The 26,222-nt window shown below is 33.7% G+C and overlaps 4 protein-coding genes and 1 non-coding gene across 7 annotated transcripts; 2 read left to right on the top strand and 3 right to left on the bottom strand.

Annotated features, from left to right (window-relative positions):
- LOC104756780 lies at positions 289-3,097 on the bottom strand. 3 transcript variants are annotated; one of them, XM_010479431.2, is made up of 12 exons: positions 2,957-3,097; positions 2,393-2,742; positions 2,142-2,300; positions 1,952-2,029; positions 1,797-1,862; positions 1,613-1,678; positions 1,412-1,504; positions 1,186-1,329; positions 973-1,080; positions 785-836; positions 613-679; positions 289-508 (listed from the first exon to the last, which is right to left on the bottom strand). In XM_010479431.2, exons 2-11 carry the CDS (start codon positions 2,705-2,707, stop codon positions 657-659), a joined length of 1,104 nt encoding a protein of 367 aa, XP_010477733.1. In that variant the 5' UTR covers positions 2,708-2,742; positions 2,957-3,097; the 3' UTR covers positions 289-508; positions 613-656. The 3 variants fall into 3 exon arrangements, with proteins under 3 accessions (XP_010477733.1, XP_010477732.1, XP_019094965.1); XM_010479430.2 differs by having other exon boundaries at positions 2,393-2,739; XM_019239420.1 differs by lacking the exon at positions 1,613-1,678 and having other exon boundaries at positions 2,393-2,739.
- LOC104756779 lies at positions 2,879-8,638 on the bottom strand. The gene is made up of 6 exons (XM_010479427.2): positions 8,139-8,638; positions 7,610-7,678; positions 7,407-7,512; positions 7,129-7,224; positions 3,449-5,394; positions 2,879-2,912 (listed from the first exon to the last, which is right to left on the bottom strand). Exons 5-6 carry the CDS (start codon positions 4,732-4,734, stop codon positions 2,879-2,881), a joined length of 1,320 nt encoding a protein of 439 aa, XP_010477729.2. The 5' UTR covers positions 4,735-5,394; positions 7,129-7,224; positions 7,407-7,512; positions 7,610-7,678; positions 8,139-8,638.
- LOC109125250 (glutathione S-transferase T3-like) lies at positions 5,353-6,509 on the bottom strand. The gene is made up of 2 exons (XM_019238898.1): positions 5,553-6,509; positions 5,353-5,394 (listed from the first exon to the last, which is right to left on the bottom strand). The coding sequence occupies exons 1-2, from the start codon at positions 6,507-6,509 to the stop codon at positions 5,353-5,355; spliced, it is 999 nt and encodes a 332-aa protein (XP_019094443.1).
- On the top strand, positions 8,734-8,807 carry TRNAV-AAC. Its single transcript has one exon. It is a non-coding gene; the product is annotated as a tRNA-Val (tRNA).
- LOC104756778 (probable mannan synthase 10) lies at positions 9,228-12,972 on the top strand. The gene is made up of 10 exons (XM_010479426.1): positions 9,228-9,451; positions 9,545-9,883; positions 10,053-10,151; positions 10,259-10,511; positions 10,967-11,077; positions 11,165-11,301; positions 11,660-11,773; positions 12,190-12,389; positions 12,481-12,672; positions 12,753-12,972. Exons 1-10 carry the CDS (start codon positions 9,386-9,388, stop codon positions 12,898-12,900), a joined length of 1,659 nt encoding a protein of 552 aa, XP_010477728.1. The 5' UTR covers positions 9,228-9,385; the 3' UTR covers positions 12,901-12,972.

Here is a 26,222-nt window from a genome sequence, read left to right as displayed (position 1 = left end):
ATTTTATTTACCCTATAAATAACTATAGTTCCAAGCTGCTGCCCTATTAATTTTGTCGACCAACCCTTCAAAATTTTATTTCTCTTTGAATTTTCCCTCATGCAAATTTCTTAGACAATAGACCAAGGCTATTTTAGTCTTTTCCAACTTTCCCTTCATGTGCCAAAATGACATTTCTCAGAAGAAAAAACAGAAGTAGCATTATTAAGAAGATTTTGGAGAAATATGGCATTTCTGGCCAAAATCCCTATTTTCAACTCCTGCTAGAAAGGTACAAAAGAATCTGAATAGAAGAACTGTGCTAGTGCTTATATTTGTAAGAATGAGGGAGCAAAGCTTAAGAAAAAAAGTTAGAACGATGGCAAAAAATCATCTACTCAAGAAAAAGAGTATACAAAATGATGGATGTGTCAGTTTCTGCTGTTCTCTGGGTGCTCCGACACTGTTTGCATAGACCTCTCTTATGTGCTCATTCTGGTTCAACACCAGTTTCTAGTGGCTAGTGTAACTGCGAGAAAACAGAGATTTTTAATTCAAGATGTCGTTTTCTAATGAATAATGAATACTTTTCCTCAGGCTATTTAGATCTGTATGTGGTGTGGAACAACAAACCTAAAACCCTTGTATATTCGTTTACTGATAAGTATATAAGCTCTTCACGCCACTTCAACTTCTCCTTCTGTATATATGATGTGAAGCACAAGATTTAGTTAGCTTTTTGAATCTGTGTTATGATGACCCAAAACTATCAAATGAAGAGAAAAGGGAGACTATGTTGTCTAACCGGGAAGGCGGACAGCCAAGTTTGCTTGTTCATCCGCATCAGCGTTTAAATTCTGTAAAGAAAAGTGCCAACAATGGCAGACCCTCACATTATAACAAGGGAATGTATTTTTTGCTCTTACGCACTAGGTGAGAACTATGTGATATATCATCATTCATTTACAACAGAAAGAGGGAAATGACACATACCCTTAGTACATGACTGATCTCGAAAGAGACACATTTATCGCAAAGTTGTTTTGCTTCCTTGTGGAGCTTCGCGAGTACCTCATGGTTTACCTTCCATTGACCTTTGATCTGTTGTTCTCAGAAAGCATTGACAAAATGAGAAGAAGAGAGAAGCACAAAATGATTTATCAAATTACCTAATTACACAAAGCTATATAAGTTTCATAGACAAACCTGCATACAAACCAGCTTGGAGTCACCTTTCACTTTAATTTTCTTGTAACCTTTCTCAACAGCATACTTCAATCCTAGGATTAACGCACGGTATTCTGCTGCATTGTTTGTGGCAATTCCTAAACCTTGACGCAGTCTACAAATCTGTTTCCAGAGAAAAATTGATACAGTTAGATACAGAACTGCATTCTTCAATTAGTAACAGTGATTCAAAAACGATACATACCAATCTTCCGTCCTCAGTTTTAAGTACCGCTGCTGCGCCAGAGAGACCGGGATTTCCCTTTGATGCACCATCAAACTCAATAAAGCAAGTTTCCTACCATATAAGAGTGGAAAGAGAAACATACCAACTTGAGCAAAAAATTATGCATCCAGTCCACTGAAACTATGAATAATGATAAATACAAACATAATCACAACTCACTTCTGGGGAAATACTAGCAACCTTATCCAAAGAATCAACTGACATAGTAGCTGATGGAAGCTGATCCTGGAAAAAAAAGAATACTTAACAATGAGCTTAGTCGCTTTGTCTCATAATCATTAAACTTCAAAAACGCTAAGAAATTCAAAAACTCTTGTTCTTAAATTCTTGTCCAAAAACTCACTTCTGGGGAAATACTAGCAAGCTTTTCCAAAGGATCAACTGACATAGAAGCTGAGGGAAGTTGATCCTGGAAAAAAAAAGAATACTTAACAATGAGCTTCGTCGCTTTGTTTCATAATCACTAAACTTTCAAAAACTCTTGTTCTTATAGCTTACTATTTCGTTGTCTTGAATTCTATCTTTCGACTTCATCTCTGAGGTATCTTTTTCTTCAGACACTTTGACATTAGGCTCCTACAGAAGAAGTTTAAAAGGGAGACAGTTAACCAACTCTTCAGTTCAAAATCTCACACATCACGTATCACGACAGTTGCATATAGTGGAAAACACACAGTATTGTTAATACCTGGAAAAGACATGGAGTGAGGGCACCAAAGATATCATCTTTCAAGTCTGAAGCTCTAATACTGTAGAGTGGTTTCTTCAGCCCAACAGAAGAAAGATACTCCTCTGCATCTTTAGGCAACGAGTATCCTTTATAAACACTAACCGGAGGATCAAACACCTGCCATTATAAACAAACAAGAAACAACCATGTATATCATATTCCCATCCAAGAGAGAAACTACATAATATACACAAGATATGTATTCTCACAGATGATCCAACTTGAGCTTGACAATCACTCAAATCCTTATAGATTCCAATAACATCACCCTTCCTAACAACGAAAAACGCGTCCTTTTCTTTATCCGCAACAGAAACAACGGTTGAGGAAGTCATCTTGGATTTACCAGACTTTGATCTCGAGGAAAAGAAATGAACTTTAGATAGTCCAAAGGCAGGCTTTAAACAGGATTGTGAAGGCGTATAGAAGAAGCATTGGTTCCATGGAATTTGAGAAGTGACAGAGGTAGATCTCTTAAGTATCCCAAAGGAAATGTATGAACGCGCATGAGACAAGCAGTTCATTACAATGTAGTCGCCACAACTTTAGAGATAAGCTGCTTCAGAGAGAGATAAAGAACCAAATTGTAAGATGTTCAAAACGCCAAAATCAAAACTTGAAAAATTCAATAGATTTATGAGAGGTTTATGGCGAACCAAAACAGAGATTGAAAATCCGAGAATGCATCGGAGAAATCAGATAGAGAAAGCATGAGAACTGGGAGCAGGACTGAGTGAGAAAACTAATTCGTAAAGTCAAATTCAAAATCTTACCAAGCACACAGGGGAAACTCGAATCTCTCGATGAATTGATCAGTTACTAATGCTAAAAACTGTGGCTGAGCTCTTTCCGGTGAAGAAGGAACTCGGTGGGTTTAAGCTGGGTTTTGCTCTCAAATCATCCAACTTAGAGCATCATTAGTGGAGTAACCCACCATGGTTACTCTCACATTAATTAATTATATAAATAATCATAAATTAAGTTAAGTAATTCTAAGAGAACCTAAGCAAAATTACCCTATTACTAGAGAACCCCAAATAGGTTACTCAGACATTTAAATAATAATTTTTTAATTTTTATTTATTAATTATCAAACTTTAATTATCTAAAATGATAAAACAATTATTTAAATTTTTTATATTACATAAAATAGAAAACAATATTTTACAAATTGAAACAATTTTTTACAAACTTTAGAATATTAAACATATTTTACAAAATTCAAAATATTAAACATATTAAACAGAATTTGGAATAAGATTTATTGTGCGGTTGCACCAAATTTTTGCCAGATATGCTCAATCAAGTCTTTTTGCAAAAGATCATGCATTTCTGTATCATGAACATCATTTCGAGTGACCATCATATTATGTAGATTTGTTGGCGTATCTGTAGAATATGATAAATCGACTTGAGAACTTCCGCTTCCTTCTCTGTGATGGAATTCTGTTGGATCGTAGAAATTGTGGTCATGTCGTTCGTCTTCCACTATCATGTTATGCAGGATGATAGATGCTCTCATTATTTTTCCTATTTTTCCTTTATCCCAGAAAAGTGCAGGATTCTTCACGATTGCAAATCGAGCTTGCAAGACTCCAAATGCACGCTCTACATCTTTACGACATCCTTCTTGCCATTGAGCAAAGAGTTTTGCTTTTCGACCACGTGGAAGTGTAATAGATTGGATGAAAGTTGCCCATTTGGGATAGATACCGTCTGTGAGGTAGTACGCCATGTTGTATTGCCGTCCATTGACAAAGTATCTAACTCTCGGAGCTCGGCCCTGTAGGATATCATCAAACACCGGGGAGCGGTCCAAGACATTGATATCATTTAACGAACCCGGTGGTCCAAAAAAGGCGTGCCAAATCCATAAATCTTGTGATGCCACAGCCTCTAGTACGATTGACGGTTTACCTGATCCACGTGTATATTGTCCTTTCCATGCAGTGGGACAATTCTTCCACTCCCAATGCATGCAATCTATGCTCCCTATCATTCCGGGGAAACCGCGATGTTCTCCAATGTTCAGTAATCGTTGGAGGTCTTCCGCTGTAGGTCTTCTGAGATACTCGTTGCCAAATAGATTTATAACTCCCTCTACAAAATGTAGAAGGCATTTGTGGGAGGTTGTTTCAGCGAGTCGTAAATATTCATCCGCCGCATCTGCCGAATATCCGTAAGCCATCAAACGAATAGCTGACGTACATTTTTGAAGTGCAGAAAGACCAAGCCTTCCAGTAGCATCTCGCCTTTGTCTGAAGTATGGGACTCCATTCTCAACAGCGGTAACAATACGAAGGAACAATAGTTTGTTCATTCTAAAGCGACGACGGAACATAGCGTTAGTGTAAGTTGGATTATCACTAAAATAATCATTCCACAATCGAATGTGGCCTTCTTCGCGGTCTCTCTCAATGTGCACTCTTCGGATTATTGGAGCTGGTGGTACCTCTGGGTGAGTGTAGTTGTATTGGATCTCCTCCACTATACTATCAACCTCCTCCTCTACCATTTCTTCAATTTCTTCATCAGAACTCCAATTAGACATTTTTTGGTAACTTGGGTATAGTAGTAGGCTTATATTTGGATTTAGTAGAGAATGAGTAATAGAGTTGAGTAGTGAAGATAGGAGTTTGAGTAATAGATAGAGAAATATTTTTTTGTAATAGGAGGTTGATTCTTTTCAATGCAAAGGTGAAGAGAAAAAAAAGATACAGAATCGGAACACAATGCAAAGTTGGTTGCAAATGGGAAAGAACGATACATCAATATATAGACTTTAAGTCTCGAGATACAAGCAAACACACAACTTCACAGGTTAAAATAAAACCAAAAGCAATACACAAGTGACTGTCCTCTTGTGAAACAAATACACATGTGACTGTCCTTGCCAAACAAATACAACCAAAAGACAAAAGCCTTTCTGTCCTAACCGACACTCAAAAGCCAAAGACACAAGCAAACAAAACATCCGTGACATGTTCCACAAGCAAAAGACACAAGCCATACTGTCCTAACCGACACTCAAAAGCCAAAGACACAAGCAAACAAACTATCCGTGACATGTTCCACAAGCAAAAGACACAAGCCATCCGTGACATGTTCCACATCCGTGACATGTTTCCCAAATCCGTGACATGTTCCACATCAAGCAAACTTCTTCTCTTCACATGACATGTTCCACAGCTACATTTGTGTTCCCGAAACCCTGAAACAAAAGAATACAAGTAGAGTTAAGCACAACAAAACTTATTAAACACAGAACATAAAATAATTGAGTTAAACTTATTAAACACAGAACAAGAAGAGTTAAACATAACAAATGATAATAATTGAAACCTAAATGTTTGTCAACATTTGATCTACGAGTTTGTCTCTAAGAGCAACTTCAGCAGTTGTTAGTTCACTCTTGTTAAGCAGGCTGTTTAGCAATCTCATTTTGCCATGCTTCTCTTTAGCTGCTTGTTCTTGATCCTTCATTGCAATGATCTTGTCTAACTTATGGACAGAACCATCTTCGACATCAATACTAACAGTCGGTCTCTTCCCTTTGTTCTTAGCAGCTTTAACTCCCGGAGGCCTCTTCTCAGCACCATCATTACTCGAAGTAGGAGCCTCAGATGCAAGCTTAGTCCGCTTGTGGCTACATTCTTCTGTGAGCCATTTCTGATCGTGCTTCAGCTCCCTCCAGCAATGTACAAGGAGAAATGGCTTCTTCATGTCGTTATTGAAAAGCTCATAAGCCATTCTCAAGACATCATCTTCTGATTCTCCACTCTTCCTTCTTGTACACGCTTGTGCGTAACAGCCCACAAACTTGTTGACTTGGTGGTTTATCTTGTTCCACCTAGCCTTACACTGTGTTTGCCCTCTTGCGTTTGAACCAGCTGATCCACCATTTGCTTCGAAATACCTTGTAACTCTCTGCCAGAAACTATATTTCCGCTGCTCATTACTGGTAACTGGATCCTTGCTGGTGTTTAACCAAGCACTTATGAGGTTGACATCCTCCTCTGCAGTCCACCTCTTCCTACTTCCTCTGCCTCCGTCTTCTTCAGTCTCTTCGACCTCAATACAGTCTTCAGTATCGGATGCTGGGCTAAAGTTAAGATTCTGAGAAGAGAATGTTGAGCTAAAATGAGGTGGCTGAGAAGAGAATGTTGAGGTAAAGTGGGGTGGCTCAGAAGAGAATGGGTTGCTAAATTGAATCGGCTGAGAGGATTGAGCAGAATGTGGAGGGTTAGGATTATCAGAAACGTTGAGAACTTTTTGAGAATTCAAAAGATCAACAAAATTTTCATCTGACAAACGATAAGGATCCATTGTTTTTGTTTAATGAAAGCTTATGTTTAACGAAAAGAGTTTGTAGCTTGAGGGTTTATATTGTTTAACAATGAGGGTTTATATTGAACTCAAGGTTAGTTTATCTTTTAAACTGAAGGTTAGATAACAAAAGGTAAAGGTTTATTGAGTAAAAGGCTAATGAGTGTTTAGTTGAAAAACTTTTCAGTAAATCTACATGTGAAGAGAAAAACTTTTCAGTAAATCTATGAGTAGACAACTGAATAACTTTTCAGAAAATCTACTTGTGTACCAAATTTTCAAAAAGTTGATGTTTAAAGTCAATACTAATTTCAAATTCAATCATGTTTCTCAATAAACCAGTGTAATTATGCTTTTTATTCAAAATCACAACAAATATCAAGACAAGCGAAAGAACAACAATCGGGTTTCAAAAAGACTAAAAAACACTAGAGCAAAAAAAGAAAACAGCAATATAGAACAAGAACTCACAGTTTTATAAAAAAACATAAACAATTTATAAAACCAAACCTTTTCAAGTTAGAACAAGAACAAGAACAATCTATAACACCAACTCATTCATCCCAATCACAACTCAAAAAAACAAGAACAACAACATATGAGAGATATAGGACCATACCTTATCAATTTTGACTGTCCGTAAGCCAAGAGTGAGCTTACTCTTGTTGTAGCTTACTCTCTGACCTTGCTGCTGGCTTCCTCCTCCTAACTTACTCTGCACACACACACACACAATGAATAGCAAAAACCCAGAAACCAAAAAGCTAGTAGCAATTGAAATAGAAAAACAGAACAAAGTAAAGGTCATATCCGATAGAAAGCCATAAAATTTCTTGACAAACCCACAAACCAAGTAGAGTAAGAACAACGTAAAAGGGAAAAAGTCACAGTACACACCTTGATGCCGATGCAGCCATTAGCATCAAGAGTGGTGAGTGTAGCAGAGCATGTCTGCGAGAGAGTCTCTAGACATCTATCAGTCACTCCTACTATCCCAAACAAGCTGCAATTTTTCGGTTTTCATTGGATGGTGTCAGCAAAAAGAGTCACTGACAACAACAACAAAGCAAAATAGTTCTAGAATTGTAAAAGAATAATACCTGAGAAATTCGAGGGAGGTCCAACTATTAGCCATGGTAATCACACCTTCATCTGTGATACGCACACACCTGCCATGTTGAAGAAGCATTTGGAATGAAAAGCATCGAGGGAGGTACAACATATATAATCTGTACTATGGATTTGCTAGCAATCAAAATCCCTGAGTTATACTCTACAAGACGGTGAAAGATAATCCAAGATCTCAAATAAACTCATCTATCTATCCACCAAGGAAAAAGGACAAATGCAACCAAATAAATGGATTCATTGACTCCAACCTGAGCGCCACATAGATCCAAGAACCTTAAATCAGCTAGAAGTGATATTTTTTTGAGTGAGGAACGTTCTGGATTGAAGTGAACATCAAATTAATCTCATAATCGATGCCTAATAAGTCAAATTGACAGCAAATATTAATAATTCTAACAAACAATCGAATTAATATGAAACCCTAAAAATTAAAGACCACCGGTGATAAATTAGGGTTTAAACAAACAATCAAAAATCAAAAGACGAACCGTTTCTCACCGATTCGCTAGACGGTGGAGCTCGCCGGACATCCGCCGTTATCCCACCAATCGTACGCCATCGTGCTCCCACCGCTGTGAAACATTCGCCGTCGCCAAAGATTGCAAATCGAAACGGATAACCCCAATTACGCCAATTCAGTCACCAATAACCCTCCGTCTGACCAACAACCATCGAGATTTAGCCGGAAAATCAACGATTTGATGGTAATCGGTTGATTTTTCCGATGGTTGTTGATTCGGCTTTTATCTCCGACGGACGAGAGAGACGAGAGAGACGAGTGAGAATCGGGAAAGAATGAAAAAAAAATTAGGAAAAAAAAAATTTACCTTTTATATTTCTCAATCAACCAATCACAAACGACCACGTCGCGTGACTTAGGGTGATTCTCCCAAACCTTCCCATGGAACCGATACTCTGTGTTTTGGACTAAAAAATGGGTTTAATATTACATTTTTGGGGCCCAATATAGAGAGTAACCCAAAGAGTTACACCAGTAATCATGCTCTTAGGGTCCCAATGGGCAATTTTGATTTAGGAATCGTCGATATGCATCAAGTAAATATAAATTAACAATGTTGCAAATGTGCAAACAGGTTTCGTGGTGTAGTTGGTTATCACGTCAGTCTAACACACTGAAGGTCTCCGGTTCGAACCCGGGCGAAGCCATTAAATTTTTTTTTATTTTTATTTTGATCTTTAATTTTCTTACAAATAAATGAATAATCAAATAGGCTTAAATGAACCTAAAATAGGACCCAATACAAAGGCAGTTCCATGAGACCCGTACGTTAGTGGTATGTCGACGACGTCAACCTACTAGCTAGTACAATTGCAAAATTCTTCACGTGATAATTACGGAGAAAAAAAAGACAGTGATAGGAGTTAAAAAACCATTTTGTTCTTACTTGATAAATAATTCAAAAACAAAGACACTTTCTTTGTTCCTTTACTTTTGTGTGGTTTCAAAAGTTGCTCTTAGTACTACTGCTCGTGAGTCATCAGCATCTTCTCCAAACAATCAGCAACGTACATTATTACACTATTAGTGTAAACGACAAGTCTAGGACCAATGGACCATCCAAGATTAAAACCACCCAAGGAAAGGTTCTCAACGAAAAAGAGAAAAAAACAAAGAAATATGTATATGCTCCTATATCTTAATCTTATAGATGCAATGCACCATTGAATCAAAATCTCTCAAAGTAAGTAAGTCTCTGATGAGCTTAAACTAGAGACAAAAGAAAATGAATACGTTTCTGAAGTCACTCATCTTCTTACGAGATTCATGTCTTGCCTTCCTCTCTCTACTGGTAATTATTAAGACCATCTCATATTTTTTCTTTATGATCACTCGCTCTGTTTCTCTGCTCTGAGAAAAGTTTATTCTTTTGTGTGCTGAGAAGTTCCATGGAGGGAGTTCTGAAGATGCAGCTGCAGCTTCAAAGAAGCTTGAAGCAACCATAAACGGTGTGAAGATAAGTATCGACACGACATGGACACGAAAACTGAGGAGTTTGCTCATATTTCCCATATTCAAGTCTTTGGTGACTTTGTGTTTGATAATCTCCGTCTTAGTTTTCGTAGAGGGTATATACATGAACCTTGTAGTGCTTTACGTCAAGTTGTTTAAGCGAAAACCCGAAAAAATCTACAAATGGGAGCCGATGCCGGAGGACATCGAGCTCGGACATGAGACATACCCCATGGTCCTTGTACAAATCCCAATGTACAACGAAAAAGAGGTATATATACATGTACTTTCCTATATTAATTATATCATGGACGTACGGACTCATTAAGTTTTTCAGAAAACTAATTGACAACAATATAACGATTCAGGGTTTTTATATACTATACATTGTATTTATACATTTATAAATGCAAGATTCCTAACATGTTGTTAACTCGCAGGTCCTTCAATTATCTATAGGTGCTGCATGTAGACTAAAATGGCCGATTGACCGCCTAATTATTCAAGTTTTAGATGATTCCACTGATCAAACCATCAAGGTCTTGCTGCTAAGCAATTCTAATCGATTTATTGGACACATTTATATATGAAGTATACACATATGTATTAATTTAAGATAACTAATATGAAGAGAATTGAATTTCAGGAGCTGGTGAACACAGAGTGTGCAAAATGGGAAAGCAAAGGCGTAAATATAAAGTGTGAGAGGAGAGACAACAGAAATGGCTACAAAGCCGGAGCTCTTAAACAAGGCATGAAGCACAACTACGTGAAACTATGCAACTATGTTGTCATCTTCGACGCAGACTTCCAACCGGAGCCTGATTACCTCCAACGCTCTGTCCCCTTTCTCGTTCACAACCCTGAGGTCGCTCTAGTTCAAGCCAGATGGAGATTCAGTACGTTGATTATGGTAGAAAATTTAATATATCTATTAATCTATATATTAACAACTATTAATAATAAAAAAAAACTATTAATAACTAGTTTAAGACTTAAAATATTTGTAATGTTTCAACTCATTTTAGAGTGAGTGGGATTGCTAATGCTCCCCTCACAATAAAAAGTCTTCTACCCCGGCCATATTCATTTAGACCAAATCAACTCTAAGATCGAATACTAATTTTGGATCGACGAAACGATTTGACATTGAAGTAAAATTCATAATTTTTTTTTTTTTTAATCTCAAAAGTGAAAAATAGTTGGTTATAATAATTTGAATGAGTTATTCTGGTGTACGTAACAATATGTACACATTAGGTCCTTTACATATTTCGGCATAATTGAAAATCCTAACAAAGTCTATTTTCAAACTGAGTGATTGTGTGTGTGTGTGTGGGGGGGTTCATCATAGTGAACGCAAACAAGTGCTTGATGACGAGGATGCAAGAGATGTCCCTCAACTACCACTTCATGGCAGAGCAAGAATCTGGATCCACTAGACATGCCTTCTTTAGCTTCAATGGTGCAATTTTTTATGATCGCATGTTTTAAATATCCGATGTATTCTTTAATTTTATTACATAAATGTGGTTTGGTGTATCTCTTTCAGGAACTGCAGGTGTATGGAGAATGGCCGCAATGGAAGAAGCTGGAGGATGGCATGACCGGACCACCGTAGAGGACATGGACTTGGCCGTTCGGGCTGGTCTACTCGGCTGGAAATTTGTCTTTCTCAATGACCTCACGGTAGATTTTTATATATCCCTCCCTACTAATTGTAATAAAGTATATAAGCCCTATATAAATTATAAACACTCATCGCATCTTGTATACATTATATATGTAACTGTTAGATACCCTACATAGGTTAGATATCCAACATTACGTAGTGCTTTGTAAATCTACATGATAGACACTCACACGTACCTTTTTGAACCAAAGTTTTTGTGATAGATTTTACTGAATTTGGTTACCTGACCAAGTTTGTGATAAAGTTCAAACCAGTGACATTCTCGTAGTGATGCATTCACAAGTGTTTCTATCAAAATAATTATTAGCTTATAATCATTAAATTATGTACACCTAACCTACACTGACTTTGTAGGTGAAAAGTGAGCTACCAAGCAAATATAAGGCTTTTAGATTCCAGCAACATCGATGGTCTTGTGGTCCAGCTAATCTCTTCAGGAAAATGATTATGGAGATTATTCGCAATAAGGTCCATCCCTTCAGTCTATTTATTTCAATCTTAACAAAAACGTGCCCACTATTTTTTTTGTCTTATACATGCCCAACTACTTTGTTTTTTTTTGTCTATCGTGTTACAATATGTATAGAAGACAAACATGCCAAGTGATGTGAGGCTGACGTACATTTTATTTTGTTTTGATTGGTCACTTATATCCATGATGGGACTGGTTTTTTCTTTTGTTATGTTTTAACTAATCGCCAAATCATCAGCTGATGGGTTAGAAATTCGTTTTGGTTCAATCTAGTATTATTTGGTTCGGGTTAATTAAACTAAGTCGTATTAAAAGATTGATTAGTATTATTTTGTGACCTTTTAAGCAAATAAATTAAATGTAGTGAGTAGACGTCTAACCTTAAGCTACAAATATATGTAACAATGAACAGAGAGTGACGATTTGGAAGAAGTTGTATATGGTGTATAGCTTCTTTTTCTTGCGGAAGATCATAGTCCACTGCTTCACTTTCTTCTTCTACTGTGTTATTCTTCCTACAAGTGTCTTCTTCCCCGAAGTCAACATTCCAGCTTGGTCAACTTTCTACGTTCCCTCTATGATAACTCTCTGCATCGTCATTGCGACACCAAGGTTCGTGCTACTTTTGTAATTCATCTTGATCGATAAATATATCACTAATTGTATAAATCATTTACTATATATGCATTATCGACTTTTGTAGATCATTCTACCTTGTGATATTTTGGATCTTATTTGAAAACGTAATGTCTATGCATCGGACTAAGGGAACTTTCATCGGCATACTCGAAGGAGGAAGAGTGAACGAATGGGTTGTAACTGAAAAATTAGGAGATACCCTTAAGACTAAGTTACTTCCTCGTACTGGTAAACCTCGTAACGGATTCTTTGAAAGGTATAATAAACTAATTCGCCTAATCATATATTATGAACGAACTAGACATATAATTGATAAGAGAGTTTGGTTGGTCGCAGAGTAAACTCCAAGGAGATAATGGTGGGGACATACATATTGTGTTGTGCTTGTTATGGACTTGCCTTTGGGAACACATTCTTATATCTCTATCTTTTCATGCAAGCGGTTGCTTTTCTCGTATCCGGTGTTGGCTTTGTCGGAACTTAAAAAATCTGGTCGCATTTATAGATCAATGTTGGTTCCTAATCAATTAGTTAATTCATGCTTGATTACCCATGACATGTTTTCTTGTAGTGTCTCAAGCTAATGGCATGTTTTCTTGTAGTGTCTCAAGCTAATCGTTTTAATTAGTCTGATAAATATCTAGATATTTTGTCTAGCTAGATGCGTTAACATCAGTTGAATATCTTGTGTATTGAATAAGTTGGTGTTATACAGTTTTGAATACCATGATCATTTTAGATTCAATAGTGTTCTGGTGGTAATTAGTATACATTGAAGAATCACATACGTGACTAGACAACTCACCCGAGCATGTAATTCTTTTTGTTCATAATTATCTTATTTGGGAGTTGTGCATATTGAAATCCTTAACTTCTATATGCTATTTATATAGAAAATAATACGTTCCAAAATGCAAAGGATATATATCAATTAGTTGGTGTTATACAGTTTTGAATACCATGATCATTTTAGATTCAATAGTGTTCTGGTGGTAATTAGTGTACATTGAAGAATCACATACGTGACTAGACAACTCACCCGAGCATGTAATTCTTTTTGTTCATAATTATCTTATTTGGGAGTTGTGCATATTGAAATCCTTAACTTCTATATGCTATTTATATAGAAAATAATACGTTCCAAAATGCAAAGGATATATATCAATTAGTTGGTGTTATACAGTTTTGAATACCATGATCATTTTAGATTCAATAGTGTTCTGGTGGTAATTAGTGTACATTGAAGAATCACATACGTGACTAGACAACTCACCCGAGCATGTAATTCTTTTTGTTCATAATTATCTTATTTGGGAGTTGTGCATATTGAAATCCTTAACTTCTATATGCTATTTATATAGAAAACAATATGTTCCAAAATACAAAGGATATATATCAAGCATCATCAACAACGTGTGCATATAGAAGCTAAAGACTTCTCGTCTGACTCTAATTCATATTAAACCACGCATATAAAGTATGAAATACAGTAAAACATATAAATTAATAAATATTATAAATTAATAAATTTTGATGGTCCAGAACTGAGCCAGTATAAAAATAACAAAACTCAATAAGATAATAATTTTTTTTTTAAATTCCCATATAAAATATGGTCCCAATAATATTATAAATTAATAATCAAATAAATATATATATATATATATATATATATATATATATATATTCATGTTGATATAATAATGTATGCTTTAAAATTTTGAATTTTTTTCTAGATCTGATATCTATAAAACAATTGTTATATTATATTTTTAAATATAATAATATGAAACAATCTATAACATGTCACAAAAATAGCTAAATTTTTTCTAAAATTTTCAATTTCTTGATATGCATCATTTTTATTTTAATAATTTATAAGCTATTAAAATATGACAACTGATATTATTATTCATAAATTTGAATTTATATATGTCATTTTTATAAGTGAATTTGTTTATAGTATTTGTAATTTATTGTTAATAATTTTTTCTTAAAACTAATAATACAACATCCAAAAGTCTAATCTTATTTTGCTAAACTTGTCTCAATTTATAATTTTTAAGAATTTAAACAATTAAAAAAATCTATTTAGAAATAATAAATATTAATTTATAGATAAATTAATATTATTATAGTTAATAAAATTTCATGGTCCTAACATTATTAATTTATAGAAGTTTTACTGTATTCTAAATTTAAAAATCAATCCCACAAAAGTAAATAAATAACTAACAAAAGGTAAAGCCATTATATATTACAAATCCAACGTTATAAGAAAAACCAAAAACCAGAAAAGTCATATAAATATATAAAAAAATAAAATATCAAGAGCAAATCCCACATAACGAAATATATAACTAACAAAGATGTAAAGTCAATATTATATATCAGAGCTGACTTGTTGTTCATGAATATTTGTACAAACTTAACACGTATTCATATTCCATGATTGGATGAATTGGTTTTTGAATTTCTAAAAATAGATAAACTTATTTTGTGTGAAGTAATTTTTTTGGATTCATTAACAACATTTTTGAAGCTTGATTCAAATGATATCAAGTAACAACCTCAATGATCATTGTTATATCTTTATATTTTCATGCAAACCTTTAGCCAGATCACTCAAAAGACCTTCTTATTCATGCTTGAGGTAAGATAACATTTAGAATTTAAATTTTGCATCAAGGATAATTGTTTGTTTAAATTGGGCAGAATGATATGGCTATGGAGTTTATGAAACTAAAGGTCCAAGTCCTTCACGGGAGTAAGTCGGTTAAACAAGCCCAGATTGAAGTAATGTATTTAATAATAATTGTTTTTTTTTTGTTGCAATTATGGTTTTGATTTTTCTGTTTTTGTAGGCCTTATCACTGCTATCGGAGCATGAAGACTTAATCAAGATTTACATCAATTTGTTACACCGAAAACCTTATGCTTTTTATATTGAGTTGTACGATGATTCGATATTATACTATGTAGTTTCCTTTTGTATAATGGTTCGACTCTTTTGAAATGAAGGAAAATATGTTCTCTAAATTTCTTGTTTAATAAATTTTTACTCGGTACCGAGAAAGTAAACAGTCATAATTTATTAATATTGATCACTACTTTGCTCAAAAACAGAGTTCAACGTAGAAACAAAAACAGAAAAGAACCTAAAATCAAACGTCAAAACTATATAAATGGCCAAAATAAAGAAAAAAAGAATCTAATCGCACATATGTTATACAGTATATCGGATCATTCAAGTAATTCTTATATGATTTGTTTTCTTTTATAACCATGACTTTCTTCTCCCTCATCATGATGATTTGGTCGAGGACTTAAATTTTATATACATCTATTCAACTTAATTATTTGTAAAACTGTCCCTAAGGATAAAATTGCATTAACAAAATATTTTTTTTCAATTAATAAAACTTTCGAGTTTTGATTCCGAGGAGGAAATAGAAAAATATAATCCGTTTATAAAATGATGGCACAATTAGGTTTGTTTATATAGTTAATTAAGGTCGATATTATATGTTATTTGTCCCTTAACCAAATCAAAGGAGCAAATATATTAAACTTTTACTCAACTTTTAAAAACTAATAAAATAGCTGTCTGAGAGAAATCGCGCGCGTGGTCCTCACTCGCGGCGATTTCTCTCTCAAAACTCTTTCTCTTCTGACCACAACCTCGTGCACTGTCGGTTGGGTTCTCCGTCGATTCCGGCGACGAAGAGGACCCGTGGCTCATGGTGCTTCATTCGTAAACCGATGCATCAGCCAGGCAAATCTCAGATCAAAATCAAGGGAGAAGTGGAGGGGAGAAGTTTATGCGCGGCGCTGTCGGTGAGAGCTCCACTGCCGGTGTAGCGACGCAGATCAGAAGAAAGAGATCCACGGCGAGGAACGATTGAGGATGGTGGTTAGATCTGCGGACTGGAGATTCTGGAGGTTTCGATGCGCCGTTGTTCGATGGGGGAGGTCGTCTGCGGCAAGGCGGAGCTAAGCCACCGTTGAAGGTTTGCGGATCTACTCCCTACCGCTATTTCTCTCTCACGACTGAGCCTGGCTCTCCTCGACGAAGGTAAGCTCGGTTATCTTCTTCCTCCTCCCCACGGCTCTACGGTGGCGGGATGGCAAACGGATCCTGGATCACCATCTCCGTTCGACTCACGGCGTCCAGGCACACCGGAGGTCCTGATCCGGTGTGTATCCGCAATCCATGGGCGGCGGCTCCAACAGAGTTCTTCTTTTGGGGAATTAGGGTTTCCCGAAACCGGTTAAGGGAAACCGAGTCAGTTTTGTAATCTGTGGTTTGTTTTGGTTTGTTGTATTTCGGTTTAGGCCTTTAGAGGATTGTGATGGGCCTAAATCCGGAAATAGCCCATTGGGCACTTATTTATATAAATTGAATACCCTTTAACAAAAAAAAAAATATATATATATATATATATATATATATATATTAAACTTTTTTGTTTTCTTTCCATACTTGATGTCATTTTAAATATTTCATATATATCTGCAAGCAAGAGTTGAGGGCACTAACGATGTATTCAAATCTTTTTGTAAAAAATTTACTGATGTGGAAGCAAGTCGTTGACTGAGGTTTGCCATGAGTTTTTTGGTTCATTGTCTATGTTTACTTCAACCGCTTATAAACCAGTTGCTTGTAACTATACTATATTTTGGGGATAAATTGTTCTTACTAACTACTAGGTGATACCCCGTGCTACAGCACGGGATTATATATTTTGTTAGTTACTTTTTTTTGTAATTTGTATTTTTGTAATATAGTTATTTATTTTGACTTATTTTCTTTGTTTATATAGTATTTATTTGTATATTTGGGGTTATATAGTAAATTAGAAATCCTAATAGAGTAAGTAGTTTGTAAAATGTAGCTTTTCACGGAAACAGACACATCGAAATAGTAGATAGTAGTTGTCTAAGAGAATAGACACTCCGCAATATCAGATAGTAGTTTTGTAAGAGGATAGATACACCCCGCTTCCATGGCTTAATTTATAGTTTGATAAAAATACCTGTTTTAAAAGGTTTAACTCAAACTTTCTTATATTTTAAAATTTTTAAGAGTAAAAATATTAATATTACTTAAATATTTTATAGACTTTAAATATATTATAATATTTTAAACTTTCGACGGAGTTCAAATATTTATAATAATTTAAACATTCTATAAAAATTTAAATATTTATAATATCTAAAACTTTTTTTAAAAACATAAATATATTATAATATGTTTACTTTTTAAAAGTTTAAATATTCTCAAATATAGAACCAAATTAAACTGTTAAATTTGGATACCTGATAAATCAAGCTTCCTGCTCATTTGTACTCAAAACATTTTTGTCATATATTTATAGTCATTATGAACCATATTCCAAAATATTTAGTCGATGTGGGATATACAGTACACCATTTCTGTAAATTAGTTTACAATTTCACATATATATAATTTATGCGTTTTTAATTCTTTCCATCTATACTACTCATAATTAATTACTATAATTTCGTTAAGGAAATATTAAAAAATATAAACTAAATGATGATTTGTTTTTATTTAATTGTATTAAGTTGATTTGTTGTTTCCTTAAATATCTCACAATATAAAAGCAAATCAAATAAGTTTACATATATATACAATTTCGTATTTAATCTATTGATTATTTTGGAAGCAAAAAAAAAATACAATCGATAAGTATTAATATTCGTAATAATTATAGGGATTAAGTATGGTAGTAGTTAATATTTGATATTACCGAAGCCATTAAATACTCGGATACCAGTTTCCTTATTTATAGGAATTATACTTCTGTTTGGTGACGGGAATAATTATTCTTGAACCAAACAACATACAGGATCCGAATATTATAAACTTGGAGTACAAACAGATCCGCGGATTTATTTTCTTCTATTACCGGGTTAAAGAGGATCCGCGTCCCGACCCGGTGGTAATTAAGTGGGCGAGCAAGGGGTATTTTCGTCATTTAGTGAAATCAAAACTATAGGATAATTTAATTAAATTAAGTGATTCTCTAATCATTTTTAATGAAAAACGTACCAAAACAAAGTCATGGTCCAATTTGAGTCTAGTGAGTACTTCAGCTTTAATAGTATAGATTGATTATAATTTCTTGTAAACTGAACTATTTCACCAAATATTATAGTTTTCTTGTAACATGAACTCTCACACCTCTAGGACTGTTCTTACTTTTAGTAAGAAAGCTAAGCTTCACCCGTTTAGAGCAAGTTTCCCTGCTTGCTTGAACTCTAGGCCGAGCGGCACAACATACAACAAACATCATGGTGATAGATGAGAGTTTCTTTATTACGACTTACGAGCCTCTTTGATTGATAACGACGTATAACACTCACAGAGCTAGCCATTTAATTAATTTGCTATTCGTTTATGTTAATATAACTATATATTAATTCCAATTTTTGGTTGTATAGAACTCTAATAACTCTTGGTTCATATGATGAGACGATAATAAAATTGTCAATATTATAATTTTCACAGGTTAAATCCTAAGTATTATACAATAAAATTATATATTTAAATAAACTGAAAGATATAGAATAAACAAGCTGATTTTAGATTTCAAATGATAATTTGATCGATAAGTAAAATAGATTTGTAATTAGAATATATAGTAAAATTATTTTATCCTGCACATAGTTGTTTATTAAAGGCCGAGTAAAGCTGATTTTGTGTTTTCTTAGGAAAAACTAAGAAATGTTTTATTTGAAAAGTTGGGACTTCAAACTGTACATTCTAGTTCTACAATGGCTACAAATCCACAATGAAAAAGTTTTCGAATAAGAAAAGCTAAAGAGAGACTACGAAACCAATCCTTATGGTTTATAAGCCATAAATATTGAAGTTGCTAAACATTAATCGCATCAAAACACTCACTTTCACAATAACCATGATTAACAAATGAAGGTTAGATACTAAAAGGTTTAGGGTTAGATACTAAAAGGTTTAGACCAATAATGATGGATCTAAAATGATGAGCCTTCATCAAAACGTATTCACAAGTACTATTACTCCCATAAATTAATGATATCTATCCACTCACTGCTAATTACATGTTTTCTTCTATAAATGAAGGTTCTCAGTTCTATCAGTAGATGCTTTTAGGGTTAGTAGCAACAAAACTTTTAAAGCTATATATTTCACTGTCCTTACTGGTCTCTCCTTTTGATCAAAAAAAAAAAAAACTGGTCTCTCCAGCTCAAGCTCTGATGGTGGAAAAATGTATCAACATCACACCACATACTTGATTAACATAAGATTGCAGAAATCCAACTTTTTAAAAATCATATAAAATACTCTCTCCGTTTCTACCAGATTTTTTTATTTTTTATTTCTTAAAATTAGATATTTTAAGTTTTTTATGCATAAATACTAACTAATGGTAATGAATTGTAAAATTCACAAAAAAAATTGAAAACATTTAAATTTATGGAATTATTATTGGTTCATATGTGAGTAAAAATAATTTTGGCTGGATGTTAAATTTATTAAAAAGGTACTGAGGGAGTCATTTAGTATTTAATTATATTGGGGTACTTCTCTTATAATCAAGTACTAGGTACTAGGTACTAACCCGCAGAGAACCGCGGGCTGAACATTTTTTTAATAAAAAATTTGTAATAATTTATTTTATTATTATGTTATTTATAATAGTTTGTGATTAAAAATTTGGTTTGTTTATATTATAATTTTTTTATTTTAAAAATGTTTATTGAAAACCTGTCAATAAAATATTTGTATGTAATGAATAAAATTGTTTAAACCTTTGTCAACTAAACACAATCCTTACTAACATGTAAACAAAAGCAACTAAATATAGCTAGTAAAAGTTCTAAAAAGTCTTTTTGAAAACAACATTCATTGTTTTTTTTCTGTGGTTTCCTTTTCTTGTCTGTAATAATTTTAAGCTGTGGTGAAAATTTTTTTTGATAAAATTTATAGCTGTATATATTTTATTCGATTTGGTTTTTAAAATCTTACCTGTTAATTTTTTCTTTTAAATACGAATTAGTTTTGATTCTAATTTATTTTTTTTTTACCTTTCTACAATTTATTTTATTTGATGTGTCCCCGATTTTCATTTTTAATTAATTTTATTTATTTAATTAATTAATTAATCTTAATTAAGTTTTTAATGGTAATTGAATGTATTTTTTTTACACATTTTAAGGTTAGTTTCATATTTGTACTTTTCAATTAATATAGTAGGATAAAATTTATAGTTGTAGATTATATTTGATTAGATTTTTAAAATCTTAGCTGTTAATTTTTTTAAAAATATGTATTAGTTTTGAATCTAATAGTTTTTTTTTACTTTTCTACAATTTATTTTATTTAATGTATCCCCGATTTTCATTTTTAATTAATTATATTTATTAAATTAATTTATTAATCTTAATTAAGTTTTTATAATGGCAATTGAATGTAATTTTTTATACATTTAAGGTTAGTTTCATATTTGTACTTCCCAATTAATATAGTAGGACTAGTATTAAGTAATAAAATATAACATATGTGTGAGGAAACAAAACCCTATGACGAAACCTTAAATAAGCAACACGAATCTGGAGAGATTTTTCTAGAAACTCATCCTTCTCTCTTTCTCTTCGATCGTGATCGCGTGGAGTTAGGGAGAAGCTTGTTCTCCAAGCTTCCTTTTTTATTTCTCCACAATTCGGTAACTATACGTACGCGATGATCTTTTTGTTTTTGTTTTTTTTGTGTGTGTGTGTAAATTTCGTTTGAGAAATACAATTTCGTATTATCTGGTTCACTGAATTCCTTTGGTAGTTGGTGGGATGGGTTTAAATCGGCTTCTTTAAATATATAATTTTTTTTCGTATCCATGATAAAATTTAGTTTAATTTAATTTCCAAATTGATTTGATCAACTTAACCCTCATATTAGACATAAGACATGCATTGTGTTTTGTTCTGTGTTTGATATTTTAAGACCTCTAATTTAGTGGTTGATTGGTTTGCTCTGTGTTGGAATTAAGTGCATGTGTAGTTTATGTGCCATAGGGTCTTTAAAAGGGCAGAGACAAATGAATCGTTTTTTTTTGATACAATGGGTTAGGCCAATTTGACCCCATGGTTAGAACACGCTTATCAGCCAAGGCAGCTATGCATGATGCGGTTTCATACCTCACTGCTGTGAAGGAAGCATTTCGTGATGAACCTGCCAAATTTAAGGAATTTCTCAGGATCTTAAATGATTTTAAAAATCATCGGTATGAATTTTTTTAACTTCTAATTATTTTACACTACAAACACACATGCATGCGAAACGATTCCTGATGTTGTTACTATATATGTCTCTTTGTAGAATGTATAAAGATAGTGGCATTGCAAGGATGACTGAGCTCATTAAAGGGCACCCAAAGCTGCTTCTTGGTCTCAGTGTCTTCCTTCCCAAGAATAAGACAACCATCCCTGCAGCCAAGGCTAACAAAGTTTTAGGCCAATCTCAAACAATATCCGTCATAAAAGTATCACCGGAGCTAACAACGCTTAATAAGCCTGCTTACTTGGCTTCTTTGAAAGAGGCATTTCGTAATGAATCTGGAAAGTATAATGAATGGCACAATATTTTGAAAGATTTTAATGCTCACAGGTTTGGAATTATTTCTCTTTTTATGTTTGGTTTTGCTCTTAGTTCTAACTCCCGTTGTGAATTAACTCTGGCGTTACTAGCCTCTTTGTAGAATTGATGAAGCTACTGTCATTTCAAGGATGGAGGGGCTTATGAAAAACCACCGGAAGCTTCTTCTCGGTTTCAGCGTCTTCCTTTCAGCTGGGGCTAAGATAACCATCCCTCCCGAGGCTGAGCAACATATTACGTCAGCTGGGGCTAAGATGACCACCCTTCCCGAGGCTAAGCAACATATTGTGGTCGATAATAACAAAAGAAAGCGAGCTAAGTGTGATGATCCAGATGATGATCCAGATGATGATCCAGATTATGATCCAGATATTGTGAACAAGCCTAAGGTATAAAATGCTTAAACTATAATACAAATAAATACCATTTTGATCATTCTTGTTTTGCTAACTTGTTGTGAGTCTCCATCCAAGAAGAAGCGAAAGAGAAAAGGAAAGAATGTGTCTCCACCAAAGAAAAAGGTGAATCTTAGCAAGCGCACAATCCATTGTAAGAAATGTGGTCAAGTTGGGCACAATTCTCGTTCATGTGGTAAAAAATCTCGTCAGGTAGTCCTTTTTCATCTTGAGTTCAGTTTTGTGTGGGAACCTTGCTCATAGTCATAGCTTTGTTTAATCTGGTGCTTCAAAATGTGTGAGATTGTTGTTGTGATTGTATCTTCTGCTGTTAAATGGCTTTGTTTCAGGCTTGTGGAAGTAGTGGATCGCTAATGAAATCGTCTCACTCTCGGCGAAATACTCAACAAGTAGAAGACTAGAAGCAAGTGTGAAGACTGTTTTTTTTTTTGTGTGGCCTTCTTCATAGTATAAAAAGTTGTGAACTCATATTTTACTGTTTTTTTGCACTGAAGATGGGTTAAGGTGTTATACATCAATATATTGACGGTGTTATATACATCACCAATAGTACGTACTCGCATCATTTTCAATAAACTCCAGTCACACGAAAAATGCTTCTTTAAACTCTTGTTCTAGTGCGAGAACAAGACACACAGAGTCAGAAAGACCAAGACAAAGCAAAAGGAACATACTGCATAAAGTCTCATGCGAGAACAAGGGGACACGGAGTCTAATTTTGCGTCTTGTTCTGGAACAGGAACAAGACTCGGAACGTAAAGACCACCACATCTACAAGTGCTACGGCTACGTGCATACCACAGAGGTCCTGTCTCAACTTGGTTTTTGATCTCACCTCCCTCTCTAATTTCGTAAAAGCTGGGACAAGCATAATCATAATCCTTTATTTGTACATCATCTTTATCCTCTTGGACAAGAAGTTTATCGCACCATAACATGATACCACCACCATTGGTCTTCTCGTGGATAAAGTATGTGGGAATACCGTTAGCGTAGAGACGGGGATGCAATATAGGGAGATGAGAGTGAGTCACCTTAAAATACTTAGTCCATGAGACAGCAGCATCAGTCACCTTGTTTGTGGCCCAAACCTCGATCCTTGGGCTGTCGTCGTGTCCAACGCGGTGTTGATGCAATAAAGAAAGCTTATCTCCTCCGAAGCCTGACAAGACAACTATACCTTTTGTTTTCTTTCCTTAGTTGATGTCATTTTAAATATTTCATATATTTGCAAGCAAGAGTTGAGGGCACTAACGATTAGGTGTATATTCAAATATTTTTATAACAATTTATTGATGTCGAAGCAAGTCGTTAACTGAGGTTTGCCATGAGGTTTGGTTCATTGTCTATGTTTCCTTCAACCGCGCGCGCTTATTTAACCAGTTGCTTGTAACTATACTATAGTTTTTCTTATAACAACTTTTTTGGGATAAATTGTTGTTACTGACTATTGATTATAGTTGATTAAGCTTTACATTCTAGTTCTACAATGGCTACAAATCTATAATGAAAAAGTTTTCGAATAAGAGAGAGACTACGAAACCAATAATTATGGTTTATATATAAGCCATAGGTATTGAAGTTGCTAAACCTTGATAGCATAAAAAAAATCTCACTTTCATAATAACCATGAAGTTCTCCACTTTGAAACCCTCTAAAGTTCTAATTTCCATGACCCGAATCTTTAAATAAATTTTAAAAATATTTTTATCGCTAAGATTAATTGTTCATCATGTGTTCTCAAAATTTGATTTAAGGTTAACAAACAAATATGTTTTGTGGAGAGGGTGTGTGCCCTTTGTGGACAAATATGTTTTATAGCTTATGTTTTGCCCTCCTTATTCTCTTTTTGCTTAAATGCATACTTCTTTTTTTTTTTGGGCAAAAAATGCGTACTCCAAATATATATTTTAACATCTAATATTCACAAATACTATTACTCCCATAAATTAATGATGGATCGATCCACTCACTGCTAATAACATGTTTTCTTCTAAATGAAGGTTCTCAGTTCTCTCACTAGATGCTTTTAGGATTAGTAGCAACAAAACTTATTAGAGCTATATATTTCACTGTCGACCTCACTGGTCTCTCCAGCTCAAGCTGTGATGGTGGAAATTAAAATGTATCAACATCACACAGACAGACTTGATTAACAAAAGATTGCAGAAATCCAACTTTTTAAATCATATAAAATACTATCTTCGTTTCTACAAAAAGAATTTTCTTAAGTTTTTATTTTTCTTATTAAAACTAGATTTTAAGCATTTTATGCATAATTTTTTACTAACTGATGGTAATGAATTGTAATATTCAAAAAAAAAAATTGAAAATAGTTAAACTTAAGAAATTACTATTGATTCATAAATGTGAGTAAAAATAATTTTGGTTCGATGTTAAATTTATTAAAAGGGGCTGATGGAGTTATTTAGTATTTAGTTATATTGGAAATATCAGAATAGTACTGATCTGTTGATTCAGAAAGCACACTTCCATCGGCTTGTTCGGGAAATCGCACAGGAGATGAACTTATTTACCTCAAACCTTCTCAATCTTTTCTTTGATTTGGTTCTTTGAATTCGATTAGTGAGTTCTTATTCATTGTTCTGTTCTTTTATCAGCCTGAATTGCGGTTCCAAATTCATGCTTTGCTGGCTTTACAAGAGGCGACAAAAGCCTTTCTTGTCTTGTCGGATTTTTCGAGGATTCCAATTTGTGTGCAATTCATGTAGCTTGTAACTATACTAAAGTTTTTTTTATAACAACTTTTTGGGGATAAATTTTTGTTACTGACTATTGATTATAGTTGATTAAGATTTACATTCTAGTTCTACGAACAATGGCTACAAATCCATAATGAAAAAGTTTTCGAATAAGACAAACTAAATAGAGACTACGAAACAAATAATTATGTTATAAGCCATAAATATTGAAGTTGCTAAACATTAATCACTTTCACAATAGCCATGATTAACAAAAGATTAACAAATGAAGGTTAGATACAAAAAGGTTTAGACCAATACTTATGGTTTATAAGCCATATGTATTGAAGTTGCTAAACATTAATCGCATCAAAACATCTCACTTTCACAATAGCCATGATTAACAAAATACTCTCTCTGTTTCACAAAGAGTGTCATTTTGGAGAAAAATTTTTGTTTCACAAAGAATGTCATTTTACATTTCCAATAAGTGTGTTAATGCTAAATTTTCTTTTTTACCCCTAAACCCAAAACTATTTCATTGAATTTAGATCATTAATCACTTATTAAATAGGGGTATATATGTATAATTCAAACTTTTCTTAATTTGTGTAAAATATGTCAGAACGACACTCTTTGTGAAACAGAGGGAGTATTAACAAATAAAGGTTAGATACTAAAAGGTTTACACAAATAATGATGGATCTAAAATGATGAGCCTTCATCAAAACGTCTAATATTCACAAATACTATTTACTCCCATAAATTAATGATGGATCGATCCACTCACTGCTAATAACATGTTTTTTTCTATAAATGAAGGCTCTCATTGGTGGTTTTCCTTTGAATAATTAAATATTAATAGAGGGTGAGAAAAATGAGAAGATAGAATGAAAACGTTTCTAGTATAAGCATCTGTAGAAACGTTTATGAACAGGTGGTCAATTATTAATGAAGTAAATTATTATTTTGAATTAATCTTTAAATAAATAACATATTATATTAAAATAGATAAAATAATATATATCAA

This window comes from Camelina sativa, chromosome 17 (assembly GCF_000633955.1).
Source record: "Camelina sativa cultivar DH55 chromosome 17, Cs, whole genome shotgun sequence".
Classification (NCBI taxonomy): domain Eukaryota; kingdom Viridiplantae; phylum Streptophyta; class Magnoliopsida; order Brassicales; family Brassicaceae; genus Camelina; species Camelina sativa.
Note: the sequence above shows the minus strand (reverse complement) of the source record. Positions and strands in the feature narration are given on the sequence as shown.

Coding starts and splice junctions, on each gene's coding strand:
- LOC104756780 (XM_010479431.2), bottom strand. CDS start 2,707: ATGAACTGCTTGTCTCATGCGCGTTCATACATTTCCTTTGGGATACTT. Junction 1,679..1,796: donor TTGCTAGTATTTCCCCAGAA/GTGAGTTTTTGG, acceptor TTTTTTTTCCAG/GATCAGCTTCCATCAGCTAC. Junction 1,081..1,185: donor CCAAGCTGGTTTGTATGCAG/GTTTGTCTATGA, acceptor TGAGAACAACAG/ATCAAAGGTCAATGGAAGGT.
- LOC104756779 (XM_010479427.2), bottom strand. CDS start 4,734: ATGTCTAATTGGAGTTCTGATGAAGAAATTGAAGAAATGGTAGAGGAG. Junction 2,913..3,448: donor AAATTTGGTGCAACCGCACA/ATAAATCTTATT, acceptor TTTCTCACTCAG/TCCTGCTCCCAGTTCTCATG.
- LOC109125250 (XM_019238898.1), bottom strand. CDS start 6,509: ATGGATCCTTATCGTTTGTCAGATGAAAATTTTGTTGATCTTTTGAAT. Junction 5,395..5,552: donor TTGCTCTTAGAGACAAACTC/GTAGATCAAATG, acceptor CTTTTGTTTCAG/GGTTTCGGGAACACAAATGT.
- LOC104756778 (XM_010479426.1), top strand. CDS start 9,386: ATGAATACGTTTCTGAAGTCACTCATCTTCTTACGAGATTCATGTCTT. Junction 10,152..10,258: donor CCACTGATCAAACCATCAAG/GTCTTGCTGCTA, acceptor ATTGAATTTCAG/GAGCTGGTGAACACAGAGTG. Junction 11,774..12,189: donor TGGAGATTATTCGCAATAAG/GTCCATCCCTTC, acceptor AACAATGAACAG/AGAGTGACGATTTGGAAGAA.